Source organism: Pecten maximus, chromosome 6 (assembly GCF_902652985.1).
Source record: "Pecten maximus chromosome 6, xPecMax1.1, whole genome shotgun sequence".
NCBI classification, from domain to species: Eukaryota; Metazoa; Mollusca; class Bivalvia; order Pectinida; family Pectinidae; genus Pecten; species Pecten maximus.
The window spans coordinates 41,421,491-41,441,871 of record NC_047020.1 but is presented as its reverse complement, the minus strand read 5'-3'; the positions used below and the strand labels follow the sequence as shown (position 1 = coordinate 41,441,871).

At 34.2% G+C, this 20,381-nt stretch overlaps 1 protein-coding gene across 1 annotated transcript in view; it reads left to right on the top strand.

The window, feature by feature from the left end:
• LOC117329807 (carbonic anhydrase-related protein 10-like) overlaps window positions 1–16,741 on the top strand; it is a 94,242-nt gene extending 77,501 nt beyond the window's left edge. The window contains exons 4-10 of the mRNA XM_033887959.1: window positions 585–776; window positions 3,788–3,883; window positions 8,677–8,752; window positions 13,800–13,954; window positions 15,001–15,108; window positions 16,006–16,045; window positions 16,580–16,741. Of these exons, the coding sequence (XP_033743850.1) occupies window positions 585–776; window positions 3,788–3,883; window positions 8,677–8,752; window positions 13,800–13,954; window positions 15,001–15,108; window positions 16,006–16,045; window positions 16,580–16,602 (690 nt within the window). The 3' untranslated portion in view covers window positions 16,603–16,741. The remainder of the gene's footprint in view (window positions 1–584; window positions 777–3,787; window positions 3,884–8,676; window positions 8,753–13,799; window positions 13,955–15,000; window positions 15,109–16,005; window positions 16,046–16,579) is intronic.
• The last annotated feature ends 3,640 nt before the right edge of the window (window positions 16,742–20,381 follow it).

Genomic DNA, 20,381 nt, shown 5'->3' with positions numbered 1-20,381 from the left:
TGTTTCAACACTTTGTAGATGTAGATGCTGTAGGGATCCATTTTCTACCTCCTCCTTTTCTTGTCATGTCTATGTTATTGATAAGTCTATCTGATCACAACAGACTGTTTTATTCCAGGTTGTTATCGAGTCTCTCTAGACTGATATCAAATAAATTGTGTGCCAAAAAAAAAAAAAAATTAAAATAAAGCGAAATAAATACAAAAAAACAAATAATGACCGTAATGTTCTGAAAAAAATACAGTAAAAAGATGACAAAACCCTTAGTACATTTTTAGTTGCAAAATACTTTCGAATATAGAAATAAAAAATAAAAATAAAATAAAATAAAAAAAAACAAAGAATTACTTTGTAATACATATAAATGCCAACAGAAACTGATGTTCTTGTCTGAATTAGCGTCTTTCCTGTCAGGAACGGCCAGACACTGGGTTCTAGGGTAATCAGTTGTATGATAAGTCTTTTATTTCAATTATTTGATCGAATTTGAAATCGTACAAATGCGATAGATCAGCTTTTGATAACGGACATCTTCCGATCCATTAATAAATTCAATAAATCTCCATTGTATTAATTTTATTCAGGTAAATGGAAAACTGCTGAACACCGGAAATGACATCACGTTTATGCTGGACAGTTCTTTCCCAACTCACGTCAACATCAGCGAAGGACCATTATCATACGTCTATCACGTGACAGCCGTCAAATTTCATTTTAGTAAAAGACACTTTAACGGATCAGAGCACAGAATTGCTGGACGGGCATTTCCGGCGGAAGTGAGTTTATCGTTTTCTGTCTTAATTTCCAGTTGCTCGCTACATTGAATTAAAATGGCGTGCGAAGCGCCCGTGTTAAATTGGTCGCTTCTTAACGGTTGTCCAAGAACAAACGTTTTAAAACATCATACAGTTCACGGGTTACAGTATATAAAATGGCCTATTTCATGTAGGATTTGGTTAGCTTACCAATCGTAAAATGTACTAAAAATAAACATTTACGTGATTTGATATAGAAACTACGTTCTCTTCGCATTCCTTTTAAGTGATCTTGTATCCACGAGTTTAGTTAGTAGATTAATGCATATTTTCTCTACTTCAACCTGTTTCTATTTTTTTTTTTTTTTTTTTTTTTTGTTCAGGTCAATTTTGATTATCCGAACCATATTTGCGAAATTTCAGTTCCTTTTCTTACTTACATTACCTAGAACTGACGAAATATCTGTATGGTGTAGTTTATATATACATGTACATGTAGCTTTTAATTATTCAAATTCACAACAAAAACATCTTAATCCATGATCCTTATTATTAGCTGTGGTTTTAAACCTTTAAGGGGCCGCGGTGGCCGAGTGGTTAAGGTGTCCCGACACTTTATCACTAGCCCTCCACCACTGGGTTGCGAGTTCGAAACCTACGTAGGGCAGTTGCCAGGTACTGACCGTAGGCCGGTGGTTTTTCTCCGGGTACTCCGGCTTTCCTCCACCTCCAAACCTGGCACGTCCTTAAATGCCCCTGGCTGTTAATAGGACGTTAAACAAAAACAAACCAAAATTTAAACCTTTAAAAACATAAGAATTTGTGCATTGCAAACTATTGTGTTGATATGTTTCCTTTGTAAAGCTTTCCATTCCCGGAGACTAACTTGTAAATAACCACTGTTAGCATCTTTCTTCGGGATATTTCTTGAAAATGACGCTTTCAATAATGGTTATCGATCGACCAATATTCTTTGATGTAGTCAAGATTTGAAGAAAATATCGGTCTGGACTGTAAATATTTTCAAGTTAACGATATAATCTGAAAAAAATGAGGATATATGAAATCACTTACTGGAAAAGGACAACAAAAACAATAAGGATATCTGTACGTTGTATGAAACGACATGTAAAATGGATGGAGAGCATTTTCAAAAATATAAGTCTTTATTCTATAGTACAGACTTAGCTACCATCGTCATATATAGTCTTAAGTTCGATATAAAGGGGAAAAATTATATCTCTGATAGTTGAAATTGTCGAGCTTTGTTTTTTTCAAGTTTGAAAATTATTAAACGGTCTACAATATTCTCGTCGAGTTTTTCCTTGCATTGGTATTCCATTACCGAAAATAGAGAGAGAACCTATCGAAAATAATGAAATTTACATAATAATCAAAACGTATCCTATTAATTTTATATATATATTATTGAAGTATTTTATCAGATTAGTCATCGGGTAGAAAGTTAATGGTTTAAAAAAATCTTAAATTCAAGCGTACATATGACGTGAAGAGCATTATTAGAAAGCAAAGACACGCGCCATTGTCACCTGACTCTCTATGCAAATGCATATCGGTATTAAGTATATGCGGCTCTTTCTCGGGATAATTGCTAGAAATCCTATTAAGCCTTTTAACAGTCAAAACGATTGACTGGCGTGGAGGTACATCCAAACGCGCCCAAGCCTTTTAATGATTGCGATGAAGCGTCTTTCTGATAGCGATTAGGTATTCAGGAAACAAAACAGCTGTTCGGCCTCGGTAATCAATGCACATGGTTGGTACTTACCGAGATGGACCATTTTTTTACTATTGAATGATAAAGCATGAAACAATTGATTATTGATAGACATTTTCTTCATATATAAATAGTGTTGAGATAAAATTCATTGGAATATAATCCCGTAGCTTAAATAATTGTATACTGGTGTTCACTCTATGAATGTAAATATGGAAAAGTTATGTCTTTGTACTGCAAAAATCCGAGATAAACCCCGAAGACGTAACCGCCATCATACTTATACTGACAGTATCTGTACAGACGCAGAATGTCTGGTCCAAGCCCGTAAATCATAAATAAGTATTTATGGTCCAAAATTGGACATTACGTCCAGAAAACGTCCGCATACCGTGTACATCACTTACAGTTATTCTGAAAGGCTTTTTCCGATAGCTTATCGTGTAAGCTGTTATTCTGCGGGAATAGATGTGCATACCTCCATAAATGTGAGCGAGATTCATCCGGAAAAAGACTTAAGTCATCAGATTTATGCGCGACTGGCACAAACGTTACACTGGAATTATTTCTAGCAGATGTGTGCTTATCTTATACTTATATCGAAACTTGGTTGTAGGCTTAGCTATTTAGCGGCATAATTGTATGTTCAGACCAGAGAAAAGATTTACGAATATTGTATAACATCAAGGACTAACGAAATTTCTGCTTGTCATAATACACTGGGCTTTATTTTGCATCTTATCAGGAAAATGTTTCACAAAATCAGTAAATAAAAATCACGAAAAATATAATCTGATTGCAAGTTTATTTACAGCTTAGCCTGGCATGACATCTCAGGCTTTTTCTGCTTGATTTGCATTGTTTTACAACTTATTCACACCATAACGTATTAAAATCTGGTCTTCTTTACGATTTATAAGAACTCTGGTGAACGCTTTTGTAGTGTTATCATACTGAAATGCCACGCCTGGACATGGTATCACAACGCCTAACCTGGTTTCATTATTATGAAAAGGGGCAAACCAGTCCATAGTACAAATTGTTAAGTCGAACGTCAAGGTAGAGGACAAAAAGTACCTGTTTCATTTATATATGTTTCCGCTAATACCTTAATACTTCCTCACAGAGGCCCATTTCTCACATTCTGCATTTTTTATATAAAACACACAGAAACAGTTACTTACAGTTGTATGAAACAAGTTGAAATTATTTGAGTATTTAATATAAAGTACATATATTTCATAAAAAATATATTAACACGTATAATCTTGTATATATTCTTCTTTTTTTTCAGATGCAAATAATAGGATATAACGGCGATCTATATGAGAATATGTCTCGTGCAGAAAATTCTTCAAATGGAATCGTCATTATTTCCACATTTTTAGAGGTAAGTCGTAGTTCAACACGTTTTGTGGAAAATTCAAATTCGAGCCGTCAACCTGCTCTACAATATATTACAAATAATATTTCCTTTTATTTCAAACTATGTAGTGGATCGTATTTGATATCCGTCTATAACATGTATACTCCTGTTTGATAGGCCGTTGAGGCTTATCCCGATTTAGCGAAATAATGAAAAATGTTCACAAAACATGGATGGGAGAAATATAATACCTGTGAACTAGATCCGAGTAGAACAACTGCAAAGTGTTAGGCCTGTGATTTTTAACAGCTATCTATAGATATTAACAAGTGACGATGGAAGGTCATGTTTATCTAACTCTCATAAGTTATTTCTCAAATTTAGAAAAGACACTTACTAAAAGAAAAGACACCATCTAAATTTTGGAAAGGAACTCGCTAAATTTAGGAAAGACACTCGCTAAATTTAGGAAAGGCACTCGTTAAATTTTGAAATGACACTCACGAAATTTAGGAAAGACACCCGCTAAATTTAGGAAAGGCACCCGCTAAATTTAGGAAAGGCACTTGCTAGATTTAGGAAAGACGTTCGCTAAATTAAGGAAAGATACCTTCTCAATTTAGGAAATACACTCGCTTAATTTAGGAAAGACACTCACTAAAGCTCGTGCCTTTTTCTAAAAATAAACTAACGAGAGTTAAATAAACGCGAGAAACAACCGTCATCCTTTGGGAACATGTTTATCCCATAACTTCTTTACCTACGAAAGTACCGAATCCAAGTTCTCCCAACGTAGCAATTGAAATTGTGAACCGAATCACTACGCGACAAAATATAGTTCGTAATGAAGGAAAACATATCTATTCAAGATGAAAGACTAATGAATATTGCAATGTATATTATGAAATATTTGTAAATTATGTAGGTTTCCAAATTAAAATCTTAAAACAGCGTTTGTGTGTTTTATTGAAAAACACTTGTTTAAATGATTCTGCACAAATATTCAATGACAACACTGTAACATCGAACGTTACAGCTGAATACTAGACTAATCACTGTCGGATTCAAAAGGTTCAATCATCGGTCCTTTCCTTCATATAACAGATATGCTATCATTGTTAAACGCTCACTCTAAATAAAATTTGTTCATTCAAAACACGACACATTTCAACAAATACTTGTATTTCGGAAACAGAGCTAGAGTGCTGAGCAATATGTGTATTTCACATGAATCGTAGTGTTTACATGAACCCTCTTTATTAGTTCAATGACACAAGACATGTGTTCAAAATTGATTTATGTGTGTGTGTGTGTGTGTGTGTGTTGGGGATATTAAGCTACGCGGAATGATTAGAAAGTAATTTTAAGTTGTGTTCCTTCGGCGACAATATTCGTACCGAGTGACACCGACCTAGCACTGTACAAGGGAAGCTGGAAAATCAGGCCTACCAGCGTTAGATATTGCCACTGTTTCATTCAAATGACTACGATGTGAGTGACTGAAACATTTCGTCGTACAATTGTGATTTGTTTTTGATGAGTCATAACTATTGGGGTACACTGAATTTCGAAAATCACGGAGGGGTGAATTTCGGTTAATACATCATAATCCTATTTCACTACCATCAAATTCGATTTAATACGACTCAAATCCCAGATTATTCTATCTTTCCTTGACGACATCATCTCAACCAGTTAAGCCGATGTTGACCGCCGGCAAAATCATAAACGTGGCCATGTTGATGTTTTGTTTGACAGACGACAACAAAAAGAATACGCGAAGATAAAAGTAGTCCGTGGTCAAAGGCCAAAGGTTAGCCAATCAGAATTATTGGAGGTTAGAGACAACCAATCGCAGGCTTTGAAAGTGATCACACACCACGGTGGGCAAACCAACCAATACGAAATTTATCACCTGACATATCAGTTGTGAAACGGACGTAGTTATGGAATAAACAGTATTCCTTTAATAATTTGACAGTGACAGTGACATTGAACAAGATGATGGCCTAAAACTGTTTGAAATTTAAACTCAACAGATGCTTGCAAGTTTGAGCCAATTAATTACCCGTAGACTAGCATATGACTGTGTGAGATTAGCAACAGGAAGTTTTTTTTTTTAGTTTTTTTTATTTTCTGAAAATTGTTACATCGGGTTATTTTATTTTTCAGACGGAGATTGATGCTTTGTAATTAATTTGATTTCATTAAATAGCGTACCCGTATATTAGGCTCGCTTGAAATAGAAACTTTGAGAATGAAATATTTAAAATGTTGTCAACTGTGAAACCATTTATCCATAAGACATACCGGTGGGTGCTGGATTTCAGTCATTATTAAAGATGAGTCATGCTTAAAATATCTTTTTTTCCATGTTAACCATCCTTAATAATTAGTGTATGTGCTTAATAAATAACCCTGGTAATCATAAAATCCGTGAATCGGCCCAATTATCAACTGGTATTATAACTAACAATGATTTATTACAGGCAATGCTATCTGAAATGGAATGTCATATCATAAATACTGGCTTCTTTTACGTTAATCATAATTGTACATGCATGTAGCAGGATTCGAGTGATATTTTATAGGAGAAAAGCAAGCTATTGCCGCGGTTCGTCATTGTGTCTCTGATAGCCATTCATATCTTTAATTTGCCACATTGAGATACACACAAACCTATTGCTTTGATTACAATTTTAAATGAATTTTCATGCTTATTGATATTTCTTACTATTCTGTTTTGTTACTAGCACTCGTTTTAGGGCGGAGTAATATACCATATGTTGTTCTGTCTTCATAAAGAACTTGTTCGTATCGCGCGTAGTGATATTAAATCAATCTGATTAAAGTTATATTTGTAATTTCCGCTCCTCTACGAGATACTCCCGCTCCTCTGCGAAGCGATATCAGATAAACACTTGATATGACGTCATACATACAGCCGTAGTACTGCATAACGCGGATGGTTTTTCAACTTGCGCGTTGTTTACCTATAGGTGACTGTATGACGATGTATATGTAGCTAATTCATATCATATTGTATCTACCAATGATATCGCAGTATTTACGATGGATTGCGATTGAAATATCGCATGTGCAATTCTTTCCGTTGGTCCCAAAATATTCAAAATATTGATGCTTCAATTTGAAGAATATGTTTTTAATAGACGGATCAGTGAAGTAGGTGCGTGTTGCAATATATCTACTAATGAACCAGGAATGTTCACGTGCATTACATGTTCGCTAAGATGATTAACTGAGGTCAAGATCATTTAAAAGTGATTTTTCATTTCTATCGGGGATATTTTCTCCAATTCAAGCTTCGGCATTCGTTAGTAATTGGTGATATTAAGACATGTAAGAAATAAATTTCTAAAGCCAGACTGCCTGTAGCCCAAATGGCTCAATTCTGCACGCATGATTTGTGTAAAATTGTCCGATCCATTAGGTTTGGGTTTTGTGATGTAGCCTCGTAAAGTCATAAAACCAGCTTATCAAAAATGAAACAAAATTATCTTATTAGACAATTAGGTGTAATGTTGAACATCTACGTAGAAAATTCTGCCCTTCCGTGTACATTTATTTCTCTTAATTGGCCCGCTCATGCATCCCATGTTAACGACAAGCCGACACTCCAGAAAATCAAAGACCAGATATTCCCATATGGGATGCGCAAAAAATGTCTGCATTCCTAATTGCATTTTATTCTTAATTTTAACAAGTACATCTAAAGACAAATCCTCTTCTTTGTTAATGTGACTCCAATCCATAGTTCTCAGCACGCCACCATTAAAGATTGACGTTTCCACGAGTAGTATGTTTAAGTAACATTTATGAAAGCCCATATGGGAACAAACAAACGGATCGAGAAGAAAGGTTGTTCGGTAGTTTTCCGTAAATCAAACCCTATTCCCTTTAGACATACTTCTAAAGACTCTTGTTTGTACTAATAACATTACGATAGCGATTGTCAAGTGACGTTGCTCTAATGTAGTGAAATGAAGCATCTTTTCAAAGTTTCAAATCCCTAAACACAGAAGCTTAACAATGCACCCCGTAAACTTCTCGCGGAAGTTATATGATCATGTGAGAATACGTCAGGCGGTTGTTTTAGACATCATTATGAACCCCTCGATAGAATTTCCCAGAATTCAACAAATTATATATATAACTTCCCTCATTAAATCAATTGGAATTACACACTATGGTAATGAAGTTATCACGTTTTCGTTGAATCTAGAAATTTGTGTTTGTCGTGTAATTTACATTGTGTTTCTTCAACCTATCTGACATATACAGTTACCACTCCAGATACTTAATTATACGCGTAAATTGACACTTATCTTTCCTTAGCGGAATTCAGAGTAGCACGTTACAGAGATAATAATGTGTTTCAATATACAAGATTGACGTCATTCGTAAAGTATTGATCTGCTTGACACCGCTTAATTAGGAATGCTTTAAGGAGATATTATTTTCGTTTTAACAGTGGTTAGAAATAACAGAATATGTAGGCGAAATCGAAATTCTTAAACAAGATCGCTTAAACAATATATAAGCAAAATATATATTTATGTTGATACACAGATGTTCCAGATAGCCTAGCGTCTTTCGCGTCATGATTACATTCGCCATGGTAATCTCAGTAAAATCCAGGTTACCTCACGTCCTCAAATTAAGAGTCAGGGTAGTTCATATAGGCGATTTTATTTGATAAAGTGTAGTGGCAGGTAATGGATATCAACAGGTATCAACCCTTATTTAAATCATGTGAATTTTTTTTATTTCAATAGTTGCATTTGTTTCTCTTACAGATACAACCACAAGGACTGGAACCTAATCGAGCCTTAAAAATATTTACAAGTAATTTGGAAGCCATAAGTGAAAGAAGTACGTATTTAAGAAATTCCTAGTGTGGTTAACTTACCTTACTCTATATAACAAGATTAAAACTCTAAAAAAATTAAAAACCGAAACAAATCTTTATCTTATCCCTTCTTTCCTGTCTTTTCTTGTTCTTCCACATCTTTTTTTCATCTTTTCTTTTCTTTTCCTTTCCTTTCTGTCTTTTTCCTTCTCTCCTGTCTCTTTCATTCTTTCCTGTTTTTTTCTTGTTCTTCCCTTTGTTTCTCTGCTCTTTCTGTGTTTTTCTACTCTTTCTGTCCTTTTTAATTTATTCTTTATTCTTTTTCTGTCTATTCCTGTCTTTATCTGTACTTTCCTGTCCTTTTCCATTCTTTTTCTATCTTTTTCTTTTTCATCCCAGTCTTTCTCCGAACTTTTCTGTCTGTTTCCATTCTTTCCTGTATTTTTATTTTCGTTCTTTGTGATTTATTAGTTTGTTGCTCTATTGCGAGTACGTTGAACTCAGCAAGACAAGAAACATTTGTTATTTTATTTTGTTTTAGGTTTTTCTCGCTGTTTACAGGGGAATATACATTTACGTAGAAACAGTAGAAAAGGTATACTGTTCAGTTTAAGTATTACATTCTTGAAGCAAAATAGTAAGAAATATTTTCAGAATTCCCCAGAATGTCGTTTTAACGATTTTTCTTTCTTTTGTTTTTTGTTTTTTGTTTTGTTACAAACAAAGACAACTCATAAATAGCCCATTTACCCACGGCTGCTGAACGAGTTATCATTATGAGAGAAAAGTTACTACCTCATCACAATGGCGTCATAAATGTTTTATACGTCGCCTGATTGATAGCAGTAACATGTAAGACCTTGCAAGAGGAAAACAAATAACTTAAACGAGGCTTACGCAATGCATTTCCTTTACTCAACATCCGGGATTTGTTGAGCTTTATAGTTAAGCGGGTCCTTTTTTCACACTATTAGACAAGCCAAACACAACATATAGCGGTTAATTGCACTCTTGACAATGGGAACTGGATTTTGAGCTGTATCGGGTTAAGAAATGTAACTCGTTCTCCGATCGCTGGAAAAAGCTCTTATCCTTCTGCAAACTAAATATGAAATAGAACACAAAATTATAATCTCCGTCCACTAAATGCAACCTTACTAGTCAACACAAACATGACTTATACATTATCGAGCTGTTACCTCACTACAAGGGGTCATTGAAGAGACAAATATTAATTTCTGCCCCACTAAATCACGTTATACCACGGTCCTTTATTCCCATAGCATAAGAGGCAACTGGGAGGGAGGCACCTTGCAGGTGTGACATGGTATCATCGGTGTCTTCTGATAAGGAGACAGTGAAAGGCTAAGGGTAAGGTTGATAGCATTTAACTGCAAATTGCTCGTATGATATGACTAAAACTACTACTGGGTTGTTTAACCTCTATATGGTAAAATTCGTTTAGTCTCATTTTTATTTAACTATATCTACCTTTTTTGATTCCGTGTTGTTGATTGATGACACTGAGGTATGATGTGATATAAAACAATATAATACACCGACATATCATCGAAACCAGAATTCAACTCAAAACCAACGGAACAAAGAGTGCAAAATATATATAGATTACACGGAGACCAATGAAAACGTATAAGTAGACTAAGAACAGGTGCTACGGAAGAGTCAGCGTCTTCTGCTTCGTCAACGGCATTTCACATTTTTCAGCATATAAATGTAGTGTTTTCTTTATCAAATAAATTTACATTTGAATATGCTATTCAATTTTTCCTTTGAACAATCCATTGCAGAAAGGATAAATGCCGGCTGTTCCAAATCCTTCGGGTCTTCATCATTTCCTTTCATCCCTGTGTTTGCCCGACTCCCGATCTCATGCGAACTCGATGTTAAACCACGCCAAGCGAAAACAACATTTTATGGCGGATATGAAGGGAATTTTTCTATCAGTTAGTCTATGCATACGTTCGACATTGTATTTTATTACGCGTCAGAAATTTTAAACTGGGATTGGATTTTACTGCATGTATATCGGTATTCAGGAAACGAACCTATCAATCACCGTGTAGGTGTTAGTTTATTGCAGATAAGGATATCTTGTTTTTTTCAATGAGTTTGCTAACTTAACTTGTGCCGTCCTTGGAAAATCAAATTTATTGCTTCATTCCATCATTAAAACGTCTATTTATGCAATCCTTCTCACGAGTTTTAACAGTTTCACTTAGAATACAGCACATAGATATACCGGTCTTGACAAAGTGTATGATTGCTACGAAGCTAATAATTAAACCGCACCGCCGTACTGACAACCGTATTTAAGTTTTAATATATTTCATCCTTATTAAAATCCTAATTACCTCGTCAATTATTTTCAATAGTTCTATCAGGATGGTCCATATATATATTTTTTCAAATTACCATACATCAAGGACCTTACTTGGATGTGATGTTTTATTATGCGACATTTCAACTTTGAATTTTTAAGATTCTTGATTTCCTCTAAAACGCAATACAACGTGTGACATTAGTTTTGTTTCCTACTAGTTTCAGTAGGTATTGTTTGTCCGCTCTTGATAAGAAGACGGATGGAACGCTACTCGCGAGGACGCCATTTTCGAATAAAATGTGTCGTCTGCCTTTTCGGGATATCTGAGTAAATATGCCCCGGGACGAGCTCGCTGCTCCAATAAACAGCTTGCAACCACAACATTTTTGTCCAAATTGGATGATTGGGAATAACAATCGAAAAAAGAATACTCTCTAACAATAACGAGGGAATTCAAATCCTTATCCATGGTTGTTTCTCTCGACAAGATCGATAACAAACCTCGAATTTTCTTTTTTATTGTTTAAAACAAACTTTCTAATCATAAGATTGAATACAGCATCACGCATGCATAGCTTGCATAGCGAAGATTCTTTTTTTTAATCAGGATCGTTTCAAACACGCTTAGGAAAATGAAAGGCCTTAGCCCATTAAGGACTTAAACGATGTTTAATCGATATCCTTTCCAGATACCTGTCCCATTTGGATATACATTACTATGACTGATCCTGTTCTTCTTTGTTTGTCTACTCCATTTCCTGTATTTTAGCTACGGCCGTCGGTATCTCTGAAGACATGTATGGTCATTCACTGTGGCGTAGTGGACGATATGCCAAAACCAACAAGAAAAAACAGCATTGACAGAAATGATGATTGATGACCCAACGTATTTTAGCTTCGGATACACTTTTAAATATTATGATCGATCGATGATTTAAAATTCCGTATGCTCATGCGATATTATTTATCTATAGACCTTACAATCGTTCTGAATGTCCATTTCTGGGCATTATTGACAAGCACTTGTATTTGACAGTTTTACATGCAATATAATGGATATATGGATATACAGTTTCTATTGCCAATTTCATATTTAGAGGCTAGTCAATAGTTTGTCTTTGTAAAATTCAATAATATCAAATTCGTATGCCCCATTACAAAATTTGGATATCACCTACATCTAGAAAGATGTGTTCGATAACGAAAATGTTTTCCTTGCAAAAGGAATTCCACATATTTCAGCATCAGCTTAGGAAGGCTGAATAGCTTTATGTTACTTAGATTGAACTTAATATGTCACTTACATTAAAAAACTCTTTTAATATCGAATCAGCAGCTTCACACAGTGGTCAGGTATTTTTTATTATTTTTTTGTTTTCCATATCTCGAATCCAAAACTGGACAAAGCGGCCTTTTTAAACAATTCAATGATATCAAAGCAAAACATGAACCGTGATCTTCTATGTGGAATCTCACAAGAAATTCTGTTGAAATCTCTGTTGTGATCAATGTATATCATATAAAATCACATATAAAACAGTAAGACATTCAGTGGTGTGCACTTCCAGTATTGTTTTGAGTGTGGTATACATTGCTTTACGGTTTATGGTTAATGGAGTTACAGAACCGGATATAAATGTCTCCAGATATGGTATTTAGGTAGACATTAATGTCAATTGTCTTCATATTGAAATTGCATCTCGGAAATTTGATCTGGATGAGATGGTAGATCTGCTTTTTACCCTGATCTTTAATAGTCAAATTCCACTGGATATTCAACGAAAGCAAATCCGTTCAATCCAGCTGTAAGCGTTGGCAAAAATATGCCAATTTGAGATTGTGTTCCCAAATACATCATATGATCATCGATTTTTTCCACGGGACAATATGTTGTAGTCAAAATGGAATTAATTTAAACTCCATTAGACTAAACCGAACATGATGCATGTATTATACATGGATGAAAAAGTAATTTCCTTCGGAAAATTAATCAGAAAGAAAACAGGGCATGGAGACCTGATTAATTTCAACGGATTTATCTTTGTCCGGGAATGATGCATACCGTTAGCAGGTCTCCGACTATGAAATTCAGACCAAAAAAAAAGTATCAAGATCAGTTCTAAAAGAATTTAACTGATCATAGATAGACATTTAAAACATCTCAAACTAAAGAACCATTGATCTTTGGCCAAATGGAAGATAGGGACTGCTTTTTAGCTGTCGTCTTTTTTAAATCCATTTCAGAATCGAAGGGAAAAGACTTATGTACACGGACAAAGGTTGATCAAGGAGGCGACTAATGTGGGGGTCTCACAGAAGTGAAGTTTCATAGTTTCTAGTTAGGGGACATTTCAGAGATCACTTATAATCTTGTGTCCCAGTCGGAACCTTGAATGCCTTTTCTCTGTTTTCCTTTCTATTGTTTAAACCACTGTTTGATTTTCCTCTGTTGGTGTCCCTCCACAAACGGAAGTTGTTTCAAGGAGGCGTAGCTTTAGACAAGCAAATGAACACAAGATGCATAGTAATATCAATGGATATGCTCCATTTTATCTCCAGATGGACACATCTGATATATTTTTTACAAATTATCATGCTTAATTCATGGCTTCAATAAGTCTATGGATGTCAGATGGTAACAAAAACAAATATATTTTCAAGATATTTCTGAGAATTGAAAGTTTTTCTTTTTTTTAAAATAATCAATATTACTTTTGTTTCTTTTACAGATTCCATTGTACAGATAAACTCATTTTCTATAGCGGAGCTACTTCCCCGTACTGACCATTATATTACTTATGACGGATCGATGACGCAACCAAGTTGTCAGGAAACAGTTACCTGGATAATATTTAATAAACCAACATATATAACAGCATCACAGGTAATCAATAACAATGCACATTTCAGGTAAACAAAAACATTCTTCATCACAGGTAAATAAACAAAAACAAAAAAAACTTCATCACAGGTAAATAAAAACATTCTTTATCACAGGTAAATAAACACAAACAAAAACATTCTTCATCAAAGATAAATAAACACAAACAAAAACAATCATCATTACAGGTAAATAAACACAAACAAAAACAATCATCATTACAGGTAAATAAACACAAACAAGAACAATCTTCATCGCAGGTAAATAAACACAAACAAAAACAATCTTCATCACAGGTAAATAAATACAAATAAAAATAATCTTCATCGCAGGTAAATAAACACAAACACAAACAATCTTCATCACAGGTAAATAAATACAAATAAAAATAATCTTCATCGCAGGTAAATAAACACAAACACAAACAATCTTCATCACAGGTAAATAAATACAAATAAAAATAATCTTCATCGCAGGTAAATAAACACAAACAAAAACAATCATCATCACAGGTAAATAAACACAAACAAAAACAATCTGCATCACAGGTAAATAAACAAGCAAAAACAATCTTCACCACAGGTAAATAAACAAGCAAAAACAATCTTCATCGCAGGTAAATACACACAAACAAAAACAATCTTAATCACCGGCAAGCAAAGCAACCAGATTTACGTGTAAACAAGCATAAAAAGCGTAACAATTAAACGAAAGCAATCAATGTCACACATAAACAAAAATAATTACCACCACAGGTAGACAAAAGGATTCAGTATCATAAATAAACAAATACAACACACGTCACCGGTTAACGACATTAAAAGCGAACAAAAGCAATTCTCTAAACCATCACAGACTTACAAAACATTCAACATCACAGCTAGACAAACAATCACCGTCACATCTAAACAAATGTGTCGTAGATACATGTGATGATTCCACTAATGAGGTGGAATCAGTGTATTTGTTATATTTGTAAAATTAACAACCTTAAGTAGAATTACCTAAAACTACCTTTCGTAAACGTTAATAGTATTTTTATGTTCCAGTTGAGGGAGTTAAGGAACGTACGTATGGCTTGGCCATGGGATAATGTCAGACCGGCAATGCCTCTCAACCATCGAGTAGTTCGAACCAATATTAATTCCAGAAAACAAGTAAGTTCGCGATATTTAATGTCTTTATATTGCGTGATTATTCATTTATCAAAAGCGAGAACATAATATTGTCAAGTTATGCGGTGCAAAATAGTATAGAAATAATCTGCAACGTTATATTTGCGTATAAGAGGAAATAATTTATTATGTCATAACTACGAAAGTCTATACATGTAAATGTCAAATTAAAAATCTATAAATCTTGGAAGATGTCCCATTGGTGCCTAATGAAATACATAAATCTGTTGAAACTAATTGATACCATATTTCAACGAAGGCCCGCTGGTGACAAATGAAATTTATGAAACCCCGAGGCAAATTATTGTAAAATGAATTATATGTTCATATCGGGTTTACATGAACTTTTCTTCAAACACAAAAATTATAACATGCAAAAACATCAAAAATATATTATAGATATTGTGTGTCTGTGATAAAATATTACAGCTGAGGCATATACGTACGTTTTGTGCATATTATCGAAAGCATGAGTTGTAAACACATAATATGTACATTGTATTATGTAATTCGGAACGGGAATTACTCACCGGATGTCTTAAAGAGTTCATTCGCACATTACAGACAATACAATTCACTCAAAACGTTTTATTATTTCATTCGTCTGTCGAGAGACGTTTTAAGATTTAATCTGTTGGCGATTTTAATTGTTCCTAAAATTGTCCATATTGTTATGTATATATGTATAGTATCAAGATATTTTCTATACAATAATTGCTCAAAAAGAAGTTTTAACTGTTAATTTAAGCACTCGGGAATAATTTTGATTGTCCGTGTTCTATACTAATACGTAATACTGACCTGATACATCTATATAACTTTATCTTTCGTTTTGTGGGTTTTAAATGATTTAAACATATTATTCTGTTTTGTTTACAGTCAAGATTATGTAGCATGAAAAGAGATATATTTTACGACAGTAAGTATCGATATTTCCCTCTAGCTTTCTGGGCCCAGTTGTTCAAAAGGTGATTAGCTTAATCACTTGATTAGTGAAAATCTCATTTTTCCTTTACCTAAATTCCTATGTGTTTATATTCTTCAAAATCAGCAGATATAAAGAGACTGATAGGTGTTATAGTTTCAGAAAATGTTGTCAAATAAGTTTTACCAGAAACTATTTTATCAGGATTTTAATATTGCTGTTAAACTGTGATTAGCCTCATCACCTTTTGAACAACTGGGCCCTGGTAGGAAATATGATGCATAATAGGTGTGCTGGTAAGCTGGTAAGCAAAATTAAAGATAAATACACTCTTATCTACTTGCTTTCATGTATAGCCTCGAGGTGAATGTAAAAGTATGGAAAAACACTGTCTCGATATATTACAGACATATGCATCCATACACATTTTTGAAATAATTCGCTGTATGACGAAAATATTGTTATTCTAACCTAATGAACATAAATGAATGTCATGCATTAATGAAATTGTTTTCTTCTAATTTTCAGTAAACTCAAACTTTAGAACATGAAGAGGCATATAAGACTACAAGAATATTCCTCTTCAACCAAAGATACACTATGCAACAAGTGTGGCGACTGCTTCCGGCGGAAGTCGTTCATCGAGATAGGATTATAGTTCAGTATAATTGTCGTTATCTGAAATGTGTGTCAGTCTGCTATACATTTAGTGTGTATAGTTCACATCAAATAACTAGTCATTTTTCCAGAGAACGGAAACCAAACCTTACGCTTTTTGTGTATGTGCCGTAAGCTGAGACGTGGAAAAAGTAGTAATTTACATAGAAAAATGTTTCAATGGACAAGAAGAACATGTACCAATGCAATGTGATTAGCTCAGAAGGGATTAGAAATGGAATGATTACAACCACAAGAACAGGCCGTACAGTTTGAATAATGTATGCACATCACAATGGTACATATGATCTAGCATGCATGTTATTATGTAAGAGGCTTGTGTGAGCAGGTTTAGTAGTAAAACACCAACAGTATTGCATCCCTTTGGGCTTCTTGTGCTCACTCAAAAGCAAAGGCAATCACGTCAACAGACCCGAGGCTACAGCCTGCAGGAAAATACAATTGTGGTGCACTTTTCAAGTTCCCTTACACCCTTAATGACAAAACGAACGAGTGACGGTGTCACCCCGCAGTCATATGAGTGTCTACGACATATCACTTCCGATCACGATCACGTGATTATTGTGTGCGGTACAGGGAAATATACGCTGATGTGTATTGACGTATTTCAATATAAGAATTGGTAGCTAGCCAAATGCTTGTGGCGACATATATTTTAAAATACTTCTAGATCGCTGTGTTGGATATTCCCAATAATGTACAGCAGACGACCGTACTATTTCGATAACACGTGGTGCATATGCTATTTTCATTACTGGTTGTCCTGTCTGGTGAATTTGTCAGAACAGTCTAAATTCAATTACCTGGTACATGTGTTCCCTAGTTGAAACGTTTCCGACATCTAATGTGTTTTCGTAAAAATCAATTAATTTGAATTATACAAAAAAAAAAAAACGATTTCATTTTAAACCGTTTTGGAGAAAGTCAGAGCTTCACCGATTATGTCAACATTATTGCTATAGATGTCATTTCTTGACACAGAGAGTGCTGTATGCATTGAAACATATTGACTTGCACTGTCGCTCTCTTGGGATAGCGCGAGACTTTTATGTCTCTGGCTTAAATCGCAGAGTTAACATAATACCATTACCAAATCAATAAATCACATCGGAGCAATAGGACAAGGCAGTGGGGGAGTTCAATGGTCAATTTCCCCCCTTTCTGAATTTTTTTTTTTTACCATCAATATATATATATATTAACAATATCTTTGATCATTTCAATATGCGTTACTCATCAAAACAGCCAACTCAAACATATTTTGGCTATGAACATGAACCAGATCTAAACAAATATTACATACAAGAATTTATTCATTTACTTATTTATTTGTCCTAACTTTCAAATAAGGAATATTCCAGAAGAAAAAAATCATTAGAAAGAAAATGATTTCACACGTCATGTGGATGATAAGACACTGGAAAGGAGAAATAACGCATTAGTTTAAATCACAGCTTCAAGGGTAGCAATCATAAAGCGTTGATGTTTTGGTTTAGGCGATCTCATAGCCGCATTGACTAGGCAAGCGAGCTCACGTTATGTAACAAATACCGCCACAGAAATCAAGTATCAAATATGAATCTATATATTGGCCCGCGTAAGTATTAGCCGTGCTTCATTTTTATCAATTTACACTGAAAGAATATGGGAAAGGATACAGTCTAACATCCACAACATTTCCAACCAATATTTGATTTTCTTGCGTGAAAATCCCAACATGGAAAGTTCAACAGAAATTTACACAATAATTTTTATCTTCTTCCCGGCAGATTTGAATACCGTAGATTTAATCTCTAAGAAATTAATTAATCATTTATTAACCAAACGGACAGAACCGAGGGAAGCGGAGCGGGACTTACCAACTTCTGGTCAATAGGTACTGTGAATTCGCTAAAGCAAACAAATCCTGGGAAATTTTTTTTGCTACGACGCTTATATTTCCGGAACTCATGGTCTTACTCTTCAGGAATATTTTAACTGTTTAACTGGACTCCATGCAAATCTGTTTTGTTCATATTTCCAATAGTTGTATCGGGTACGAGTGAAAATTGTGGTTTCTTCTGTTTCATGTTTATTATGTTGGCATTCTCTTTTTGAGGACCCTATTAGATTTTTTTTTTTTTTCATTTTTTTGTCATAGACAAGCAAGCAAAAAGAACGAAAAGTTAATCAAACGAACAGGCATATGATGAAAAAAATCAATGGTATTATTAAAAAATACAATTGCAATTGGACCTTGTGTTCCTGAGAGGTAAGCGTCTTCTGCTTAATCAACGACATTGATATACAAAGTTCAAGTAGAATAAGGTCGGGCTGTAGATATAAAACAAAAATACAGAAAAATCTCAAGAGAGTAGCGACTCTTCTGCTGAATTATACTTCTACTTTAGTCTTTTGGGTACCTGTTCGTCTTCAGTATGACATTTAAAATGACTGATTTATGTGTATTTACTAGTCATGTAATAGTGACGTACAATTCAGTCAATCACCACGCTACCATTACAATCTTAGGAATGTTAGAGCTAAATGTATGTACGTATAATAAATGTTGACCGTTAAATAATATTTTAGCAAATCATTTAACTTATTCTCATCTAATGTCAAGACTATACATATATCTATGTTTTATATGTGAATAACACTTGACCGTGTGTAACATGCATCAAATTGCTGGATGACTAAATGTGCATAAACTGTGATATTAGTTTACATATTTTACTGCTCAAATGCCTTGTTGACAAGTGTCAAAATAGTTATGATAATTTGAATGTATATCTGATGTATTATGAACCATATTAAGTCATAATTTTGCTTTGTGTATAGAGATTTTCGTATGAATGAACATCCATATAAAATCATATATATGTATCAACATAAGTCATCAACATTCACAAGAGGATAAAGATGTCAACAAAAAGATATCTTTGTTCAATCAACCCAAAATAAATGAAATACTCTTATTTCCTTTTTGTACGTTGTACAAAAAAATGCAAAACCAAGTTTAACTGATTTGTTTGCGTGTGTGTTTGGGGGATTTTAATGTCTATTTAAATTAAATATAAGTTTATTATCGAAGATGTCAATTATCTCATTTTATTACTTAATGCATTTAATTTTCCTTAACTCTACGCATAAAGTTTATTTTGAACTATTGCATGGTCACGTGTGAACTGTTGAACACCTGTGATGTTTCGGAATTTGGTCACGTGCGAACTATTGAACACCAATGACATTTCGGAATTTAGGCCTACCCTTTCAAGCGTCTGAGACACTCAGATTTCGACACTTCCAGGCGACAGTCATGGTGACTTATATGCCCATAGGAAAGTCGAGATTTCAGTGATTCTAAGTGTGTTCTTTGGCCTTCGGCCTCATGCAATAGAACAACGGTCATTACTAGTACCTCGTGCCAAATATTCTGGACTATTTCACAGACACCCATCTTTTTATATTAATGACTGAGGTCTTATTTTCTTTATTGGTATTCTTTCGTAAAAGTTTTAACTAGCAAAAGGACTAAACTACCTACTTCGCAGCCATTAGTCAGGTGACCTAGTTTTTTTAACAATACCATTAGATAACGACTGGTAGTTTTACTTGATTTGAATACAAAATTTCTTGTTAACAATATTTCGTTACATTAGTGTAACCC